Below are 17046 nucleotides of genomic sequence, written 5' to 3'. Positions count from 1 at the left end.
CATTAATGTCTCTAAAATTGAGTTAATGAGTGATACACATGCAGTCATCTTGAGGAATAATGGAGTGTTCATGTCGGTTTGTAGTGGTTTGAATGGAGTGACACTTCTGGCTTTAGCATCGCCGGGCGGCCATGTCAACAGCTTCACGGGGCTTTGAAACTTCTGAGCATCACAACATAATGGCATACACTTAAACTCATCGACATCCTCTTTTATGGTTTTTATATCACTTCCTTTTCCCCTACACTTTACTGTCTCTCAGTTCCTTTGATCAATGAAACAACATGTGTGGAAATCCAACAATAAAACCACTGCACCGTATAAAAACAGCCTTTGAAGCACTACTTCTACACTTCTTTTGAGTTGTGCTATGAAGACACGGCCGGGTGGAAACTCCCAAAAAGCTCCAAGAGCTTAGGTACTCACCATCCTCTCCTCTGTTTCTGTAGAAGCCTGAAGCTGCATTGCTCCTCCTGAGTGTGTGCTGCCGGCCGAGGCGTGTGTTTGTGCCTCAGCATGTGCGAGACTGTTTGGTGCACCTTCCTCACCCATTCAGCCTGCTGGTGGGTTGTCAATGCTGAATACTCACAAAAAAACAACAGGGCTTGTGCCTAGTGGTGCATAGCCACGTTAGATTTCTTCAGTTTCTCCTCTTCTCAGCACACTAACTGCCTTTCTTTCAGATGCTGCGAGAGAAATCTTTCCTTTTAGTCTTTTTTCCAACACATGAGCTAACAAGTGCCTGTCCCCTTTGTTCAGCCTCCTCCTCTCCTCTCAACTACTTTTGCTCTTCTTGCCTCATGCTTCCCTCAAGTGCATTACCCTCTCTTGGCTTTCCAGTTTTCCCCTCCCCTTTTCACTCTGTCTCTCCCTCTCCGTCTGTCTCTCTCTCTCTCTCTCTCTCTCCGTCTTTCTGTCGCTTTCTCCCCCTTTCTTCATGCAGTCTGCCCAGATGGAGACAGGATTGTGTGTCCTACTGTCCTCCTCCCGGACTCAACCCCGAGTTCACGACATCTATCAAATGTCATCATCAGCCACCAGAGCTTTTTCACTGCACACCAGTCCCCTTGCCAGTCATACAGGAATAACACTCTCTGGTTAATTGCTACAGTGTTTGCAGTCATAACTGCACAAAAAAAGGTGACATGACCACACAAAGAGCAGGACAAAACATATTCTAAACGGTTGCTGTTTGGATTGCTACTCTGCAACCTGCAGAAGGGAAGATTTACAATGACGAAGTGCTGCACTACAGGTGCTTTGAAGCCGGCTTTTTGAAATTCTATAAGAGCTGAGTGCACACAGCTTTACACGGTTAGGCTGCGAGGAAATTCCTGATTTTGTACCCTCAGCATGCCTACATAAGGTCAGCCCAGATGTGTGCGAGCATATGTCTGTAGCAGGAACCAACTGCACAAGCGCATGAAAAATGATTCAGTCTCGTCCCTGTCTGCATGCACACCGAGCGAGACAGGCAGGTAGAGGGCAAATCACATTAGAGGTACATTAAAGCTCCATATGGCTTTAGGAGAGGCCATTTCTCTGCTATGGGGCTAATAACCCTCATCGTGAAGTAGAGTCTCATTAAGACTGTACAAACTCAGCACAGATCACTTATTAAGACAGAATGTTAGAATAACTAGCTGTCGGCTCGGTGCAGGGGCATTTCTCCGCGTTATTGCTGCCATTATGTTGTGTCTTCATTGAAATATTATGCACATCCTAATTTGTCACAGTGGGCTGGCGCAGACGGGCACCAGGAAGCATCTAAGACGCTGGAAATGGTACGTGAAATAATCCTAGCTCTTCCCAGGCTCAACCTAACAAGCAATAAAACAAACAGTCAGAAATGTAAACGGAGCTGCACTCTCTTACCCCATGTCTTCCTGCACAAATTCACCCAACACTAAGTTAAACACAGAACAACTCTGGGAATGCTGAGGGCTGTGACGACCTCCATGGCAAAACAACAAGACAGAGCATTCGCTTGCAGAAACCTATCTTTTTGTCTACGTTTATACGGCATGCTATACATGCCACAGATCACAAAAAAAAAAAACTGAGACAGTGTGATTCACCTCAGGCTCCAAAAGCTCTTCTCCTAGACCTTTAAATCAAATACCAAATGTGCCAGCAGGGTGAGTGTGCCAGTCAGTCATTTCTCAGTTGTTTTTAATATAGTGCAGTAAAACAACTGAGTCCTACCAATGTGTACGTATAAAGTATGGAGTAAAAACTAAAAGGTCAGAATGTCCTCCAAGCCTCTCCTATGGCCCCATCTCCTGGCCACAGAGCTGTAAAACACCACTCGCTCAGGGCCGCCTCACAGTCATCAGCTGCAACGACTATTAACATTCCCAACGTCCCCGTGGACATTCAGACGCAGTTAACGTTCTGAAGAGGAGAACGAGGAGACGGTACAGCACGAGCGAGAGAGAGAGATTGTAGAGGCGGCGAGTCGGAATAAAGGACAAGCAAGCTAGAGTGATTTCAGGGGCCGTCCTAACAGAGGCAAGAGTGGAAAGCGAGTGCCTGCATAATTTCAGTATCTCCATTAATCCATGTCTGCTGGGTGTAGCGCAGTTCGGTGGTGAGAATGTTTCCATTGTCATGGTCCGTTGAGGCCTATTAAAATCACTTTATTGTAAAAATGTGTTTAACAGTGTCTGGACTCCTGTAACTATCCCTCTAGTACCATGCACGGTCAGAGCACATGCCAGATATTTCCAATTAGTGAAAGGAGTTTTGCTTATGTTGGCCCTTTGTAAACTGCAGCCAAATACACCAGGCTGACAGATGCGGAGAATATAACTCCGTCGCAGACAAGGTCAAATAAAGGACCAGAAATAGCACGGCCTCACATTGAATACATATAAAGTTCAATGATTTTACATATTGCTGACAAGAAATGTACTGTTCAACTGAGTCTAGAGGAGCACATTATGCTGAGCGGGTGAAATGGTAAATGTCTGCACAGTCCAATCTAAATGATAAGATGTTAGCTAGGGCCCGGGGAAGAAGGAACGGGAAGATCCTGCTCTGTTGAAATAAGTACCACATCAAATAAACTGTAGTGTTTGAAGTAAACAGCCATAAGGACGGCGTTAGAATTGCTCTTTAAATTCTCAGGGCTTTGATTTAAGGAACGGGGCCGAGTGTGAGTACATGACAGTCTTGGGAATGCCCTGCTTCTCTAATATGCAGGTCTGTCTGGATCACCATGCATTTTTAATGCAGATGCAGCAGCAGAGCTGGACAATTTAAAGGCACACTTTAAAGCCAGTAATGCGTTTAAAACTATGGAGCACACGGTTAACAATAACACTGACAGTATAATGGAGGCAGTCACAACATGACCTCCTGCAGACAGTTCTCAGTTTTCTCTCTTGCGTGTTTTCGACGCCGCAATGGATGAGTTAAAAGACTGCAGTGTGTGTGTGTGTGTGCAGGTGTGTGCATGCATGTGTGTGTCGACATCAACTCTCACCGTGTTGAAGTTGTGAAAGAGGCTCATGCTGTGCGGAGGAGGGGCTGTCTCCATGGGGAACTGCAGGAAGGGCTTCATGTCCAGGTGGGGCTGTATCATTGCGGGGGTCCGTAGGAAAGTCGGCACTGCCGCCCCGGCCCGGTTAATGCCTCCTACGCACAGAAAAAGACAGAGATACACAATCATACACACAATTCGTATGTATAAAATAGAATGAAAACACTTTCTATGCCATGTGCTGGCAATGCAAGGTTATATACTTACAGTATAAAAATAATTTTTAAATGTTTGGTGTACGGCGGATCGTCTGCTGCTATTTTCTGGAATGTGCAGCTGAATTCCAAAGGCACAATGAACCATAATTGCACTGCGAAAGCAATTATTTCCCTTTGGACAGAGCAAAGCTACGTGGCACCCTAGAGAAACGTGCAATTTCTAAACTGTGAGGGGGGAAAAAGGCCGGCATTTAGGCTTCAGTGGCTGGTCTGGACAGATATTCTGGTTTTCCTGACAAGTTGTCAAGAGCGAAGCGTGGAAGTGAGGCATTTCTATGCACAGAAAAGGTTTGATATATTTTTTTTTTTTGTAGAATTTACCTCAGTAAAGCATTTCATTGTACTAAAACATTCACATCAAATGAAGCAGGAATGCCACGGAGAAGGAAAAAGAATGCCAGAGAGGTGTTAGGGATTCCTCTTATCCACCCGCCTGCCAGGCTGCTCTCCTCTCCTCTCTTCTCCTGAGAGACATCTGCAGCTTGATGATAATGAGTTTCATCTCGGCATGTGTTGCTTTATGTCGCCCTGACTTGTGCACTACAGTTGAATCGCTTAGTTGTGTCTAATTATAGTATGAATGAATAATAGACTCTGATTCTACTCACACCTGACACATGCTCCCTGGCTTTGACTGTGGTTTCAGAAGAGCTAATAAAACTAATTATGAACATTTGCTGCAAGCGTATACACACACACACACACACCCACACACACAAACACAGATAAAAGACACACACACACATAAATGTGCTCCATACCAATGTTTAATTCTCCTATGAAAGCTCGCGTGGCTGTCTTATTGATACACAGCTCCCTATTTTCGTTAATGCCCCCATGTGCCTTCTCTTCCACTCCTCCTTATCCTCCCTCGTCTCCTCTCTAACCTCTGTCAAGGATGATAGTGATGGGGCCCACACAGCAAAACTCAGCCTCAGCAAGCTCTTAGATTAAGCCTCTTAATATCCGCAACTGGATTTCTGTGGCTTTCAAATTCCTCCGAGACTTAAAGCTCTGCCGCTCTCCTTTTTTTGGGATTTCTCTAAGCTACTCCCTCGCTCTGTTACTTGCTGTCCCTCGGTCCGCTTCCTACTGTAATGCATTTCCACCTGCCGCAACACTTTCACATGGTAATTTGGCATTATTTGACACCCCTGCATTTTCCGCGAGCTTTGTGTCAAGCGAATGTGATCACAGAAAATAATATGACTGCTGCATGGAAGAATAGGATGTTACCAGATGGAGCCTCCGAAGTTTGGATTAGAGAAAGCGAGAGAGAGAGAGAGAGAAAGAGAGAGAGAGAGAAATAGATGGGGGGGTTGACTTTGTCAAACTGGAGTGAAAGTGCTGTCTCAGCTGAAGCTCAGCTGCCTTCTGCTGCGCATCTGTAGGCCTCGAGGTGGAGAAGACTGCCTCATTACCTCTAGTTAGCATGTACGTTTCCTCCACTGAACAAACCGCAAATATATACATGCAAACACATGTTCAAGCGCACAAACTCACGCTCACACACAAGTATCTTACACTTACAACACGTCAAACAAGTCTGAGGTCTTGTGCCTGTTGGGTTTTTGCTGCCCACGTATTGTACTTGTCTCAGCAACACAGGCTGAGTCAGCAAACCTCAATCTGAAATCTCTGCAGTGCATCATACAGCAGTTTGTGTTCACATTTAGATTTTAAACAGAAGTGATTTGGGAGTTGTGCGCCGTCACAAATTCCTCAGAATTGCAAACATGCAGTTTGCCATCTTTTAATCTGGGCTCCTCCTGAATGTTGTTTGTTATGATGAGAGAGGTAGCTGTTCTCTCCTCCACCTCTGCCTCCCTGACTGATGAAGACAGCTCGTCCTGTGGGGCTGCGCCACTGAAAACACGACTAATACACTACTTCTTTACTGCATTCATCAGGACGCGGTGCCGTGTCTTGAGACATGTTCTGCGTTCACACCTTTGTGCATATGTGAGTGTGTGTTTTGCTTGCATTGACACTCTGTTAGCTGAAAGTGCACAGCAGTAATGTTTGCAGCTCCCCAGTGAGTCTGTACTTGAACATGGAGGCCGTTACTGGCAGTGGGTCAGGCAGTGTCTGGCAGGCAGACAGAGAGACTGGCCGACCGGAGAGGAGAACGTGTCTTTGCAGCAGCAGTAGGAGAGAGCCGAGGACCAGACAGAATTCAGAGGAGCGTTCGTCCTTTGAGCAAAGACAGACTCCGTCCTATCAGGGACGCGCACATGTGTGTGTCAGCGTACATAAATCAGAGTGCGGCTGCAGTGTATGATTACCCCATTCATTTAATTTCTCTTTGGGGATCTTCTTACACTGTAAATCAAACAAATCTCTGTATGGTGCAGGAGGGAGACTGTGAACCTGGACAAGTTTTTGTGCATTGATTGTGCAGTGTGTAAATAACTGCACGCTTGTGAGTCCTCTCACTTGGCCGTATTGTGTGTAATGAGAAAACCTTGCATTACAGTAGGACCTAATAAAAAAGATACATTGTAGAAGTTTCCCAGTTATGAAAACTGCTGCGCAACAGCAGAACAAGACAAGCACAGGACGCAATAAACCACAGCCAGAAACCACAATGTTGCTTCTATGCACACGTACACAACCACACGTACAGCTTCTTTAGAAAAAACATTCAATTAACAGCCAGAAGCAAAACATCCACTTGTTCCTGCTCTTCAAATGTGAGCATGGATGCTTTTCTCTATTTTGAAACAGATTAATGAGCTGCAGACTGTTGGACAAACAGAGCGAGCAATTTAGAGACATAACCTTTAGCTTCAGAAAATCGTAATGGATATTTTACACCACTTCTTGGCGTTTCAAGGTCTAAGTCAAACTCAATCAGAGAGGGGGCCAAAATTAAGAACTGACTCCAAATCACGGCAAACCAGAAGGGATATTTTTGTAAAATGAGACACAATTTGTCTTTTCAGATGTCTTAGCAAAAAGCATTCATACAGAAATATGACTATAACTTTTTCCAAGCCATAATAAAGAATTTAGAATAAAACCAAGCTCACTGATTAAACAAGTAATGAGAACAAATTTCACATAAAAGTCACATATGTGGCCTTTTTTGTGTGTTACTCTGGAGATTTCCACTGACTTATTTCAAATGAATTTTTTTATTTTTTTCTCTCTCACATATTCAGCAGATTTAAAGGAGACATGAAGGGGGACAAAGTGGATGAAAATCTCACTTTTTGAGCGTTTTCTACATTTAGTAGGGCGTGTGGCATGTCTGCCAGCTCAGAAAAGACGATAAAAAGCCATGCATTCTGTTTGTTATTTTTCACAAGACATCGTGGATTAACAGTCCACAGTATGAATGTTGTATGAATTTGCTATTAACGACGCTTTGAATTGACGAGAGAATAAATGAGACTAGCGGGGCTAACGTGGTGATTACTATACAGTGGAGAGCAGAGCTAACCACGGGCTAAGTTAGCATGCTAAGGCCGTGTTAAACACATAGACCGTATATAAAAGATATATAAAAGGTTAAACATGCTGCTGTTATTTGGACACGTTCAGTGTGTCTGTGTGTTAGTATGTATGTTACTGACTGGTGTTTAGCTATAGTGGTGTTGTCATTTATATTTTAGTAAGTTTTCTGTTTGCCGTGTGTGCCACCGTAGAACAGTAGACTAACCGATTTAGCCCTTGTCTGCTAACTTGAACTGCGTTACTACGTCTTTGTGTAAGAATCTCTGTTAATATATTTTAGTATTAAGTGCTCTAATGCTCGTGGCTTGAGCTTATATGGGTCAACCACATGGACCATAGATGGTATGGACTGATGTAGCTTCAGAGCCCCGCACTGCCGTCGGCCTACTCTACCAATATGCTGAACGGTTGCCGAGGATAGATATAAAATATTATCTTGCGGGCCAGATACAATTGTCCTGCAGGCCACATCCTGCCCGCGGGCCTTGAGTTTGACATGTCTGATCTAAGTGATGACTGATGCACTGATAAACCGAAGCTACTGAAGAACAGACATCGGTGAAAATCCGTAATGAAATAACTGTTTGCCGCTGTCCCACGTACACTGCTACATAAATGAAGACAAAACTGTATATTTTCTCTGTGTATTTTGATATTCCTTCCCTCTGTTCTCTCTACCGGCTGTGAGAGCTGGATCTGTGTGAACGTCAGTGTGAGACAAATTGACAGACAGGGAGGTCTGGAAGAGCTGTGAGTATTCAGACAGTGATTTGGATGCTGTTAAACCCTCTGACACGCCAGGAATCCTACCAGACACACAGGGGGCAGAAGCAGAGCTCTTAAACAGCCTGTGGGACACAGCCAGAAGGCTCGGAGTTGCAGCCAGTGGCTTGTCTAAAATCTGTGTGAGCTTTTGTGGGTCAATCTTTGTTGGGATCATAATGAGTTTTGGAACTTGATTAGAGTTTTGATTTAGGCTGAGATTATGTTTGGCACTGAGGACCAGTGAGTGCTTGTTGATAAGGGGTCTCTCCAAGCATGGAAGTGTTTACTGTATGCTTAGACCTTGTGTTTATGCATCTAAATTAATGTCCTTAGAGATAGGAGAAAGAAATATAAACACTAAACAGAACATGTTATGTGCAGGTGGAGGCAGAGCAGAAATAGTTAAAAATGAAAGCCGCAGCAGGATAGACAGGGTGTAGAGGGGTACAGGGGGAGGGTTAAAATTAGAGAGTCGGCAGACGAGAGATCAAAGGAGAAAGCGACTGATTCTTCTATTTGGAATAATTCGCCAGCCTGCGTGGCCCTGATAAATCTGCTACTGGCCACTTTCCCACCTCCACTTGGGAAATACATAGGCTCTACATACACGGCCGCGTACACACAAGTAAACGCTCCCCAATCCTATTTCTCCATGTGACACATTTAATTTCCTTACTTTATGTGTGTGTGTGTCTGTGTTTGGGTTTTAAAGAAGTGGAGGCAACATATAAATATGAGTAAAGTGCAAATAACAGACAGAGCAAAGCATCTTCATGTAGTCATATATAGAACTAATCAATAATCAGTGAATCAAAGTAATCCATCAGTCCATCAGAAGACATAACAACATATGGTTTAATTAGGTTTTCACTCGATAATTTTCAGATGAGATGCGTAGGCTATATGTATTATTTACTGCAGGTTATTATGCTCATGCGGGGTTTGTTCACTCCAGTTAATGTGAACTCTTGCAAAAGCTGATGTAGGACGAATCTTATGAGAAAACACCATCGGGTGTTTTCCTTTCCTTTGCTGCAAGACAAAAGGCTGTTTCTAGAATCTAGGCTAAGAGAATCTTTTCATGTCTCGAGATTATCTAACAGGCTGTGTAGGTTGTGCCACACTGTGTTCAGCCTTCTTTCCCATGGGCGTTGGGTGCATTCAGGGGAGAACAATGGGAGCAGGGTAGCTGGCACCAGCCACGCTGGACAGGCACAGATGTGCCAGGGCTGTTGGCAGCGGAGGCCGGGAGAAGGAGGTGGTAACGGTGAGGCTGCCAACTTGCCTTTCTGCCGGGCTGTGAAGCAGGCACCTGTCCTCCTCGTGGCCCACGGGGAAGAAAGACATCAGGACTACATACTTGATTTATAGTCAGCGCTGTTGATATGTTTGATGTTGGAATATTACCAACAGACGCGCTGATAAGAGTCAATATATACTGTAGCACCTGTGTGGGATTAACATAATGAAACGACAACTGAGAAATATTTTTTGGCATCTCAAACGTTTGCGCCAAGCAGTGGCTTTAGTGATTAACTGTGTAGCGTTCATAATTTACTTTATGGACCTAGTGCGTGTGGCGCGTTGAGATTTCAGACTAACTGCAGGCCCTAAATCCTGTGAAAACCTGCCGTCGGCTTATGTATACATTATTGAGAGAACTCTGACTCAGTGAGATGATTTAAAGAGACCGGGGGCTGCTCTAGGAGTTTCCTCAACATAACCTCCGACATAGTTTCTCATCAAACTTCCTTTTTCACTCTCTCTCTCTCTCTCTCACACATACAGAGCCGTTCTGTAGAAGCACCATTAGCAGCTCCTCAGTCTCAGTCTGACAGTTCAGAGGATGGCTAGTGCCTGCACGCTGACTAACTCATGCCAGATATACATACTGGATTCGTCAGACTATTGCATAAGTAGCGAAGCGGAGAGTTCTGGCTACCTGAACAGACTGCCTTATTTTAATTTCAGTATTTGCAGTCAGGCAAATCTGTTATTTCCATCCTGGTAAGTTGTTTCATGGGTTGTAGTGGGAAACCAGCAGCTGACCATATGTTTGTCTCCATTTCTCTTACCTTCTCTCTGCTTCATCTCTCACTATGATTCCTCCCTTGTCTCCCTCATGATCAGCTCAGTGGGGAATCTGTGCTGTACACAGCTGTGCCCAGGTCTAAAGGAATAGCCAATTTATTACAGCTGTGGAGGGAGCATGATGGTGTGGACATAGGGTAGCAAAAAAGGGGGCGAGAGAAAATGAAAATTTGACCCTTTTCCATTCAGTATTCTCTTGCAGTCTGATGCCCAGCAGGACACTCTGGCTCCTTTCACCTGTTCACAAGTGCAATCAACGGGAGCGCAGGCTTGGCCAAAAGCCCTGCACAAGTGCACAAAGAAAACAGCGCATGCACGCTGAGGTTGGATGAATCATACACACACTGCAGCTAAATGCTTAGGCATCAAAGACACAAGTATGTGTGTACACACACAATGTTCCAAAAGGCTGAATTTACTCTCTCTCTAACACTTTCAACTCAGTGAACTCCCTTTTACACATATATAGAGGATTATCCAGTCAGGCCCACGAAAGACAACAATCCCCTGAGTCACATGTCTCTTTGGTTTTATGGCTGAGTCCATCATAAAGCAGGTGACTCTGCTTCAAATTCACATCTGCACAACCACACACACACACACTCATTCACACACATTCGTTTAAAGCGCAGGATTAACCTGATGTTTCACCTCAAGATCGTCCAGTACAAAGCACCGTGCAAGTTGTTAGCCCCAAGTGTTTTACTGCTGGCTGCATCCTGAGCCGCTCTCCTTCCTGGATGCTCCATCCTAAAACAGCTGTGACAGAAGCATCCTCCGTACAGATGGCTGCCTCGGCCTCTGCTAGAAATGAATTATGGACGCACAGTCTCTGACTCACAAGCAACAAGGCTCACATAGTGCCGCAAGACACACAGTGAAGTTTTCCACCTTTAAACCAAGTATGCAAAACAATCCAAAGTATGCAGCTTTAACCGTATGTGACCACAAGGGTGTGCTGTTAAACCCCTGTGAATTTAAAAGCGGTCCCTTTAGGTTCTTAAATTAGCCTTTCAGAAGATTATAAAACCTAAAAACTGCAAGTTCCTATATCACACTTTATCTTCCGCATCTTTTCTAATCATGGTATGCTAATTTCTAGCTTGCTATGAAGGTTAATAGATGCACACAAGGTATGTGGAAGGAGATAATGATCTGTTTGATTTGCTGCCTGGAACTGCTGGTGTTATGCTTTAATGGGAGGATTATGCAGGGGAAAGCTGGGTAAGCTCAAACTTGCTTTATTGCCACGAACCACAGTTGTGGGCTTCTGTGTTTTGATTCGTGTTGCGTGTAAGGTATGTGTGTGTTTATCTTTGTGACTGTAGACTAGTGTGTGTTAGGTGGTGCAAAAAGCCTACGAGACTCAAGTTAACTCGACTGACACAGTGGTCCCAGACTTTAGTACAATATTAGTCAGAACATGCCTGAGCCCTTTATCCAGACAGACATAAGAACACACACATGCAGACACATAGAAATCTGAAAATAACTCAAGTGGAAATTTGAAAAACTGAATAGTTAAATAAACTGTTGTTGTTTCTAAATTCTTTGGCTGGCACCAGTGCAGACTAACTGCACAGTGTTTGCGTCGGGGTAAATTTTTCTGCATGTGTGGCGGGGGTTAAACTTTCTCTAATTGCAGGTCTTTTGGATTTTACAAAACCTACCAATTTGGAGAACAGCTATTTGACTACTTTATTGTACTGTAAAGTATGAGCAAAGTACAGGCTGCGGCATGTACGGCATTATTCTAAGTGGCTAGAATAAAACAAATTAAATAAAATCACGCCTGCAACGTGAAGGTCAAACAAAGTTAAAGCACGAACAAAGCTTTCGCAGTAACAAAGACGCGGGCACACGCGGCTTCCACTTTTAGGTGAAAGTACAAACAAACGTGAGGTCATCATCCCCATCTTAAACAGACGTGCTTATACGTGCACACACAGACAATACACCCAGTCCATTGTCTTTTGCAATCTGATCAATGAATGAGAGATTTTCTTTCAAAATATCACATATAACAGATGACACCTGACACACTTTAGCTACTCAGAAATAAAGGCTACAAGCACTACACACAGTTCATATTAGGGTAAACCTTCTGTCTCGACTAAAGGTGAATACTGTGCTTAATGACAGACTGGCTGGGGTGGTAATGACACCCTAGTGAGATAATATGACAGTGGCAGGGCCTTAAAAACTCCCGAAAAGATCCTACCTTGATCTCTCTTAAGTAGCTGAATCAAGGCTGGGAGGATTTAATTGCCAGTCTGTCTCTTTGGTAGACACAGAGGGGTTGACTGGGGATTCCAAGAAACATGGAGAGAAGAAAGATGGGGGCCGGGGAAGGGGGTATAATGCAAAAATAATGGGATGAAATGAGGAGAAGAAAGACCGCCTTTGATAGCCCTGCCTGCCTACCTACCCATGGCTGTCACCCTGCAACTCTACAATACACACTGTCCAGAATAGTCAGAAATACACAAAAGGGCCGGAGCACGTGCTTGAGCCGCAGAAGCAGATGCACGCCACTTTAATCCTTCGGATAAATCTCCTGCTGGCTCCTCGTCAAGCAGCAGCTGAACTTTCAGAAGCTGTTGGCTTTCGTTACTTGTGGGGCGAAGGACCGCGTCCCGGTGCAGCGCACAAAACAAAGAGGGTCGCTCACATCCTGGCATGCACACACATGCACATGGATGTGGTGCGCTTATCTCTGCAGGCTATCAGCTTCCTGTTTCATACCGTAAATGTGATGCAGAGCTCTGAGCGTCTTTGCATAGTCAAATACTGAAACACAGATTTCTCCTTTTACTTTTTGCACTTCATCTGTATTATCTTTCCATCCAGAGGCGGTAAAGGTGGTTGGATAAAATGATATATCTCTATTACTTCCCACATAATTGATGTATGGCTTGTCTTCGGGTTCCACCTTAAATCAATGACAGCGCTGATAATGATGCTCTGCTGGAGTAGCTGTGTGCTTGGCTTCATGTTACAACTTGCACCATTCAGGACAGGATTAATAGACTTAATGAAAATACGAGTGGATTGGCATTATGACTCATTCTGAGGTGATGTTCATCTCCATAGCAGCTAGAGTGATAACAGCATACCATGTAAATGACTCGGAACTACAGCGGAGATGCAAAATTATTTTGCAGGGCAAGACTAAGCAAGTGTGCAGCCTGCGTACACGTCTGCATGCCTGCACGGTGACAGTGAGTGTTTGTGCTGTTTTGAGGTCAGTAATGACAGACAAATAACCGTCAGGGTTAATGGGAGGGGACAGCCAGGGATGATGAGGACACACAGAGAGCAGAGCTGCACAGCTCAGCACAGGCAGAAGCTGGAGACGAGGCATACAGCATCGCTACAGCGCTCACACAGAGAGAGGAAAAAACAAACGCAGATAGGAGCAAACATACTGCACTAACTCTGACCCACATGGTTACATAGCTCAACATTTATGTAACCTTATGTTTATGTATTTATATACACCGATCAGCCACAACATTAAAACCACAATAACATTCACAATATTGTGACAATAAAATGTTGATGGGGAAACATTTGGCATTTGTGTGGGTGTTACTTAGACATGTACCACCCACCTAGACCAGACCAGGCACCCCCACCCCATAACAATGACACACCTTGATGGCTGGCAGCAGCCATCCCCAGCAGGATGCAGCCTGACACAGGCACACACACAAAAACGGTTTAGGAACAAAGTGTTGACCTGGCCTCCAAATTCACTAGATCCCAAACTGATCAACCCCCTGCGGGATGCTCTGGAACAATCCTGATCCACAGATTACTGTCCCCTCAACCCATAGGACCCAAAGGCCCACCACTAACAATATTCTGTTGCCAGACACCACAGGACACCCTCAGAAGGCCCATGTCCATTCTCTGATGAGTCACAGTTGTTTTGGAGGCACAAGGGGGAACCAACAAAATATTAGGAAGGTGGTCATAATGTTATGCCTGATCACTGTATATGGAGCCTTAAAGGAATACACCACCCTCTCATGAGTTTCAAATATTGCCAGAGTCCTTGAAAGGTAGCTTCCTCTTCACAGAGAGTTGAAGCTGTAGAAAGTTTGTTTTTGCTGTCGCTGAGTTATATGAGAAGCTTCCATGCTTCCTTTGATATTTTTTTTTTTTTTTGGACTACCTCACCATCAAAATACACTGTAACAGCTTGGGAATTTGAGCTGACAATGTAAGTTGCACCCCCCTCTGTGAATAAGGTGGCATAATCAAAAGTCTTTCCATGGAGGATTCCTCTTTCGTGCTTGAGGCCACTTAGGGAGCACTGAGGTGAAACAAACAAATGCAGCAATAAATGCATAAACAAAAAAAAAAAAAACACTGCACACTTCCTTCATTTTATTTATGTGTTTTGTCAACTGTAACTATTTCTAAAAACCTGCAGCTTTACTGCATTAATAGGGAATAAACTGCGTGATGACCTGCAGCTAGAAAGACAAAAACATTCACTACAGATTACATGTGCCCTCTCTGTCCTCCTTAAATTCCCAGCTGTCTGTTCTCTTTATTCCTCAGGTTTCAATCTTTTTATGTATTTTCCTTTTGTAATGAATGCCTCTCCCTTGGATTACAGCCAGTCAGGTTAGTAAGATGATCACCGTTGCTGTCCAGAAGAGATGTGTCTGAATATCACTGGCTGTAGGCGATGTCTGAGTCAGTGACGGAGGGACGGTTGGAATGCTACGGAGGAGGAAGCAGAGCATTGCTGTTGAAAAGACGGCAATCCACCACACGGAGAGGAGCTTAGGCTTGCGCAGGAAGGGGAGCGAATACGGAGTCTGTACATCAGTGTACTGCAACGGGAACAGGAGGATGAAGAGCCAGAGAGAGAAAACCAGAAAAGAGAGAGGGACAGGAGGAAAGAGAACAAGGTGACATTCTTTGTCGGAGAAGGCAGCACAGCGGAACATGCACCCTCTCTACCTCTTTCCACCTGTCCTCTGCTGTCCGCTGTTTTCCTCCCCGCAGCCTGTTCAAATCTGCTCCAGCTTGTTTCCTGCCACCCACCCCCCACTCAAGCCCACATTTATCCGCCATCCCCTCCCTTTCTTCCCTTGTTCAAGGCTGTGGTCACACGCCCAGGTGGAACAATAGCCAGTGACTTTATTCCCATGCAGCTCCCAGAGACCAGCGCCCTCAGGTATGGAATTCTATCACTCAGCGACAAACAGGTGGATCAACCCATAGACACTGTGGAGGAGGCCAACAAAGGCACCAGATTCTCCCTGAGATTAGACCCCCAGCCCGAAGGGGAGAGAGAAGCGGGAAGAACTGTGGTTTGGAGAAGGAGGGGGTGTTAAGTTTAAAAAAAATAGCCCAAGCCATAATGTAGCCCTGCCAGTGTTTACCATTCCATTTCATTGACTTCCATTCCCCAAGGAGGGTAAAGGGTGGAGGGCAATATGCTATCAGACTAATAGAGTGGAGGAGGAGACGCTCTGTGGTTGACAACCGCTGCTTTCATTTCAGCCCTGCAGTCCATTGTCTATGAATATGGAATACCCTAACAGACGAGCATGTCCTCTAACATGCTGCCCTCACTCCATCCCTGGGCAGTCGTACCACAGCCCAATCTCTTTAAGTGCTGAGGGTGGTCCACTCTGTAATGTCACTTGTCATTGGTGTGACCACAAATGACACTTTTGTTCAAATCAGCACCCACCCCCTCTTCTCCAAGTGCTTCTGGCAGCTGCGGAGGTGTGCACACGAGCCATGGAGCATTGTTAAAGGTTAAACCGAGATCCGAAACTTACTGTAACAGTTTCCCAACACATTTTATTTTGTGAATATGAGCGTGTGCCCAAAATGGTCCTCCATGGATGCTGATTCCCCCGGCTCGTTATATGAAAAGGGGAACCCTCCTTGAACCAGACCCGAGCTCATTTGTCAAAGTGGAGAGCAATATTTTCCCTCTGTTGTCTCATGCACAGAAGCTAAGTCGAGAGCCCGCTCCCACCTCCCACACCTTTAAGCTCAGCTGAGGTATATTCAGCATATTTTTCCAAGATAGCAGGTGATACATTATTCAGCGAGCTCTGGTTGATCTTGGCTGTAATAAATCTCTGTTCTATAGACACGAGAACCACAAAGAGCACACACACGCACTAACACACAAACACACACAAACTTGCCTTCTCCGGTGTTGATGCAAGTAGGAATAAAAGAGGAACTGAGCATCGATGAATCACACCTCCATGGAGAGATCTTAAACAAAGCGCTCCGTGGATGAAAGGAGCGCTTGGCTTTTGAAAAGCTATCCAAAGCAGCATGGTAATGAGAGTAATGAGGATATCAGATGCTGAATGTCTTGCAATATGCTTGTTTAATGCGGCAGCTGAATTACATCAGAGTCCAGCCACGTGAAGCGAAACACAGAACGCCGAACAAATATTCTTCTGATGCTCAGTTTCCTCCTCTCAGAGCAACTGGGTAGCAGGGACATATCGTGATTGGCAACGCAAATTTGCAGCCAGAGGGTCACAGAATCACTAAAGGGCAGCTCCAAAGAATCTATAAGTCGAAGCTGGATGGTCAAATGAAAACAGGATTGAGCTGTATTGTAGGAAACATACATTTTTGCTTCATACCAAGAACTAAAAGCAAATACACTTGAGCTGCATCAAGTCTGAAAGAGGGCGATTTTTAACCTACAAAAAAAAATCATTTGTGAAGCTGGACAATGTGTCCACTTGCTTTTTGACAGAGAGTAAGAGGAAAATACTTCTCACACATCAGTCTCAAAGCTCTGGTCAGCTACCGGTTCGCAAAGACTGAAAAACCGTGAGTGGGGGTGGGGGGCAGCTAGCTTGGCTGTGTCACAACAACATCCACCTACAACTTCATTTAAAGCTAATTAACAATTTAATCACTACAAAAACAGAAGTGAAAACAGCAACTTGCTGCGTTTGCAGG

The 17046-nt window shown here is 44.7% G+C and overlaps 1 protein-coding gene across 3 annotated transcripts in view; it reads right to left on the bottom strand.

Moving 5' to 3' along the window:
- Positions 1 to 17046, bottom strand: part of znf385a (zinc finger protein 385A) — a 50687-nt gene that overhangs the window by 20037 nt on the left and 13604 nt on the right. The window contains exon 2 of one of the 3 annotated variants that reach the window (XM_084554172.1): positions 3488 to 3639. In XM_084554172.1, coding sequence (XP_084410298.1) covers positions 3488 to 3639 — 152 coding nt within the window. Of the gene's footprint in view, positions 1 to 426; positions 1052 to 3487; positions 3742 to 17046 lie in introns of those variants that run through there. The other 2 variants (XM_084554171.1, XM_084554173.1) reach the window with 2 other exon arrangements.

This window comes from Chelon labrosus, assembly GCF_963514085.1.
Source record: "Chelon labrosus genome assembly, chromosome: 10".
Lineage (NCBI taxonomy): Eukaryota > Metazoa > Chordata > Actinopteri > Mugiliformes > Mugilidae > Chelon > Chelon labrosus.
The sequence above is the reverse complement of the archived record's forward strand: the minus strand, read 5'-3'. Positions and strand labels throughout refer to the sequence as shown.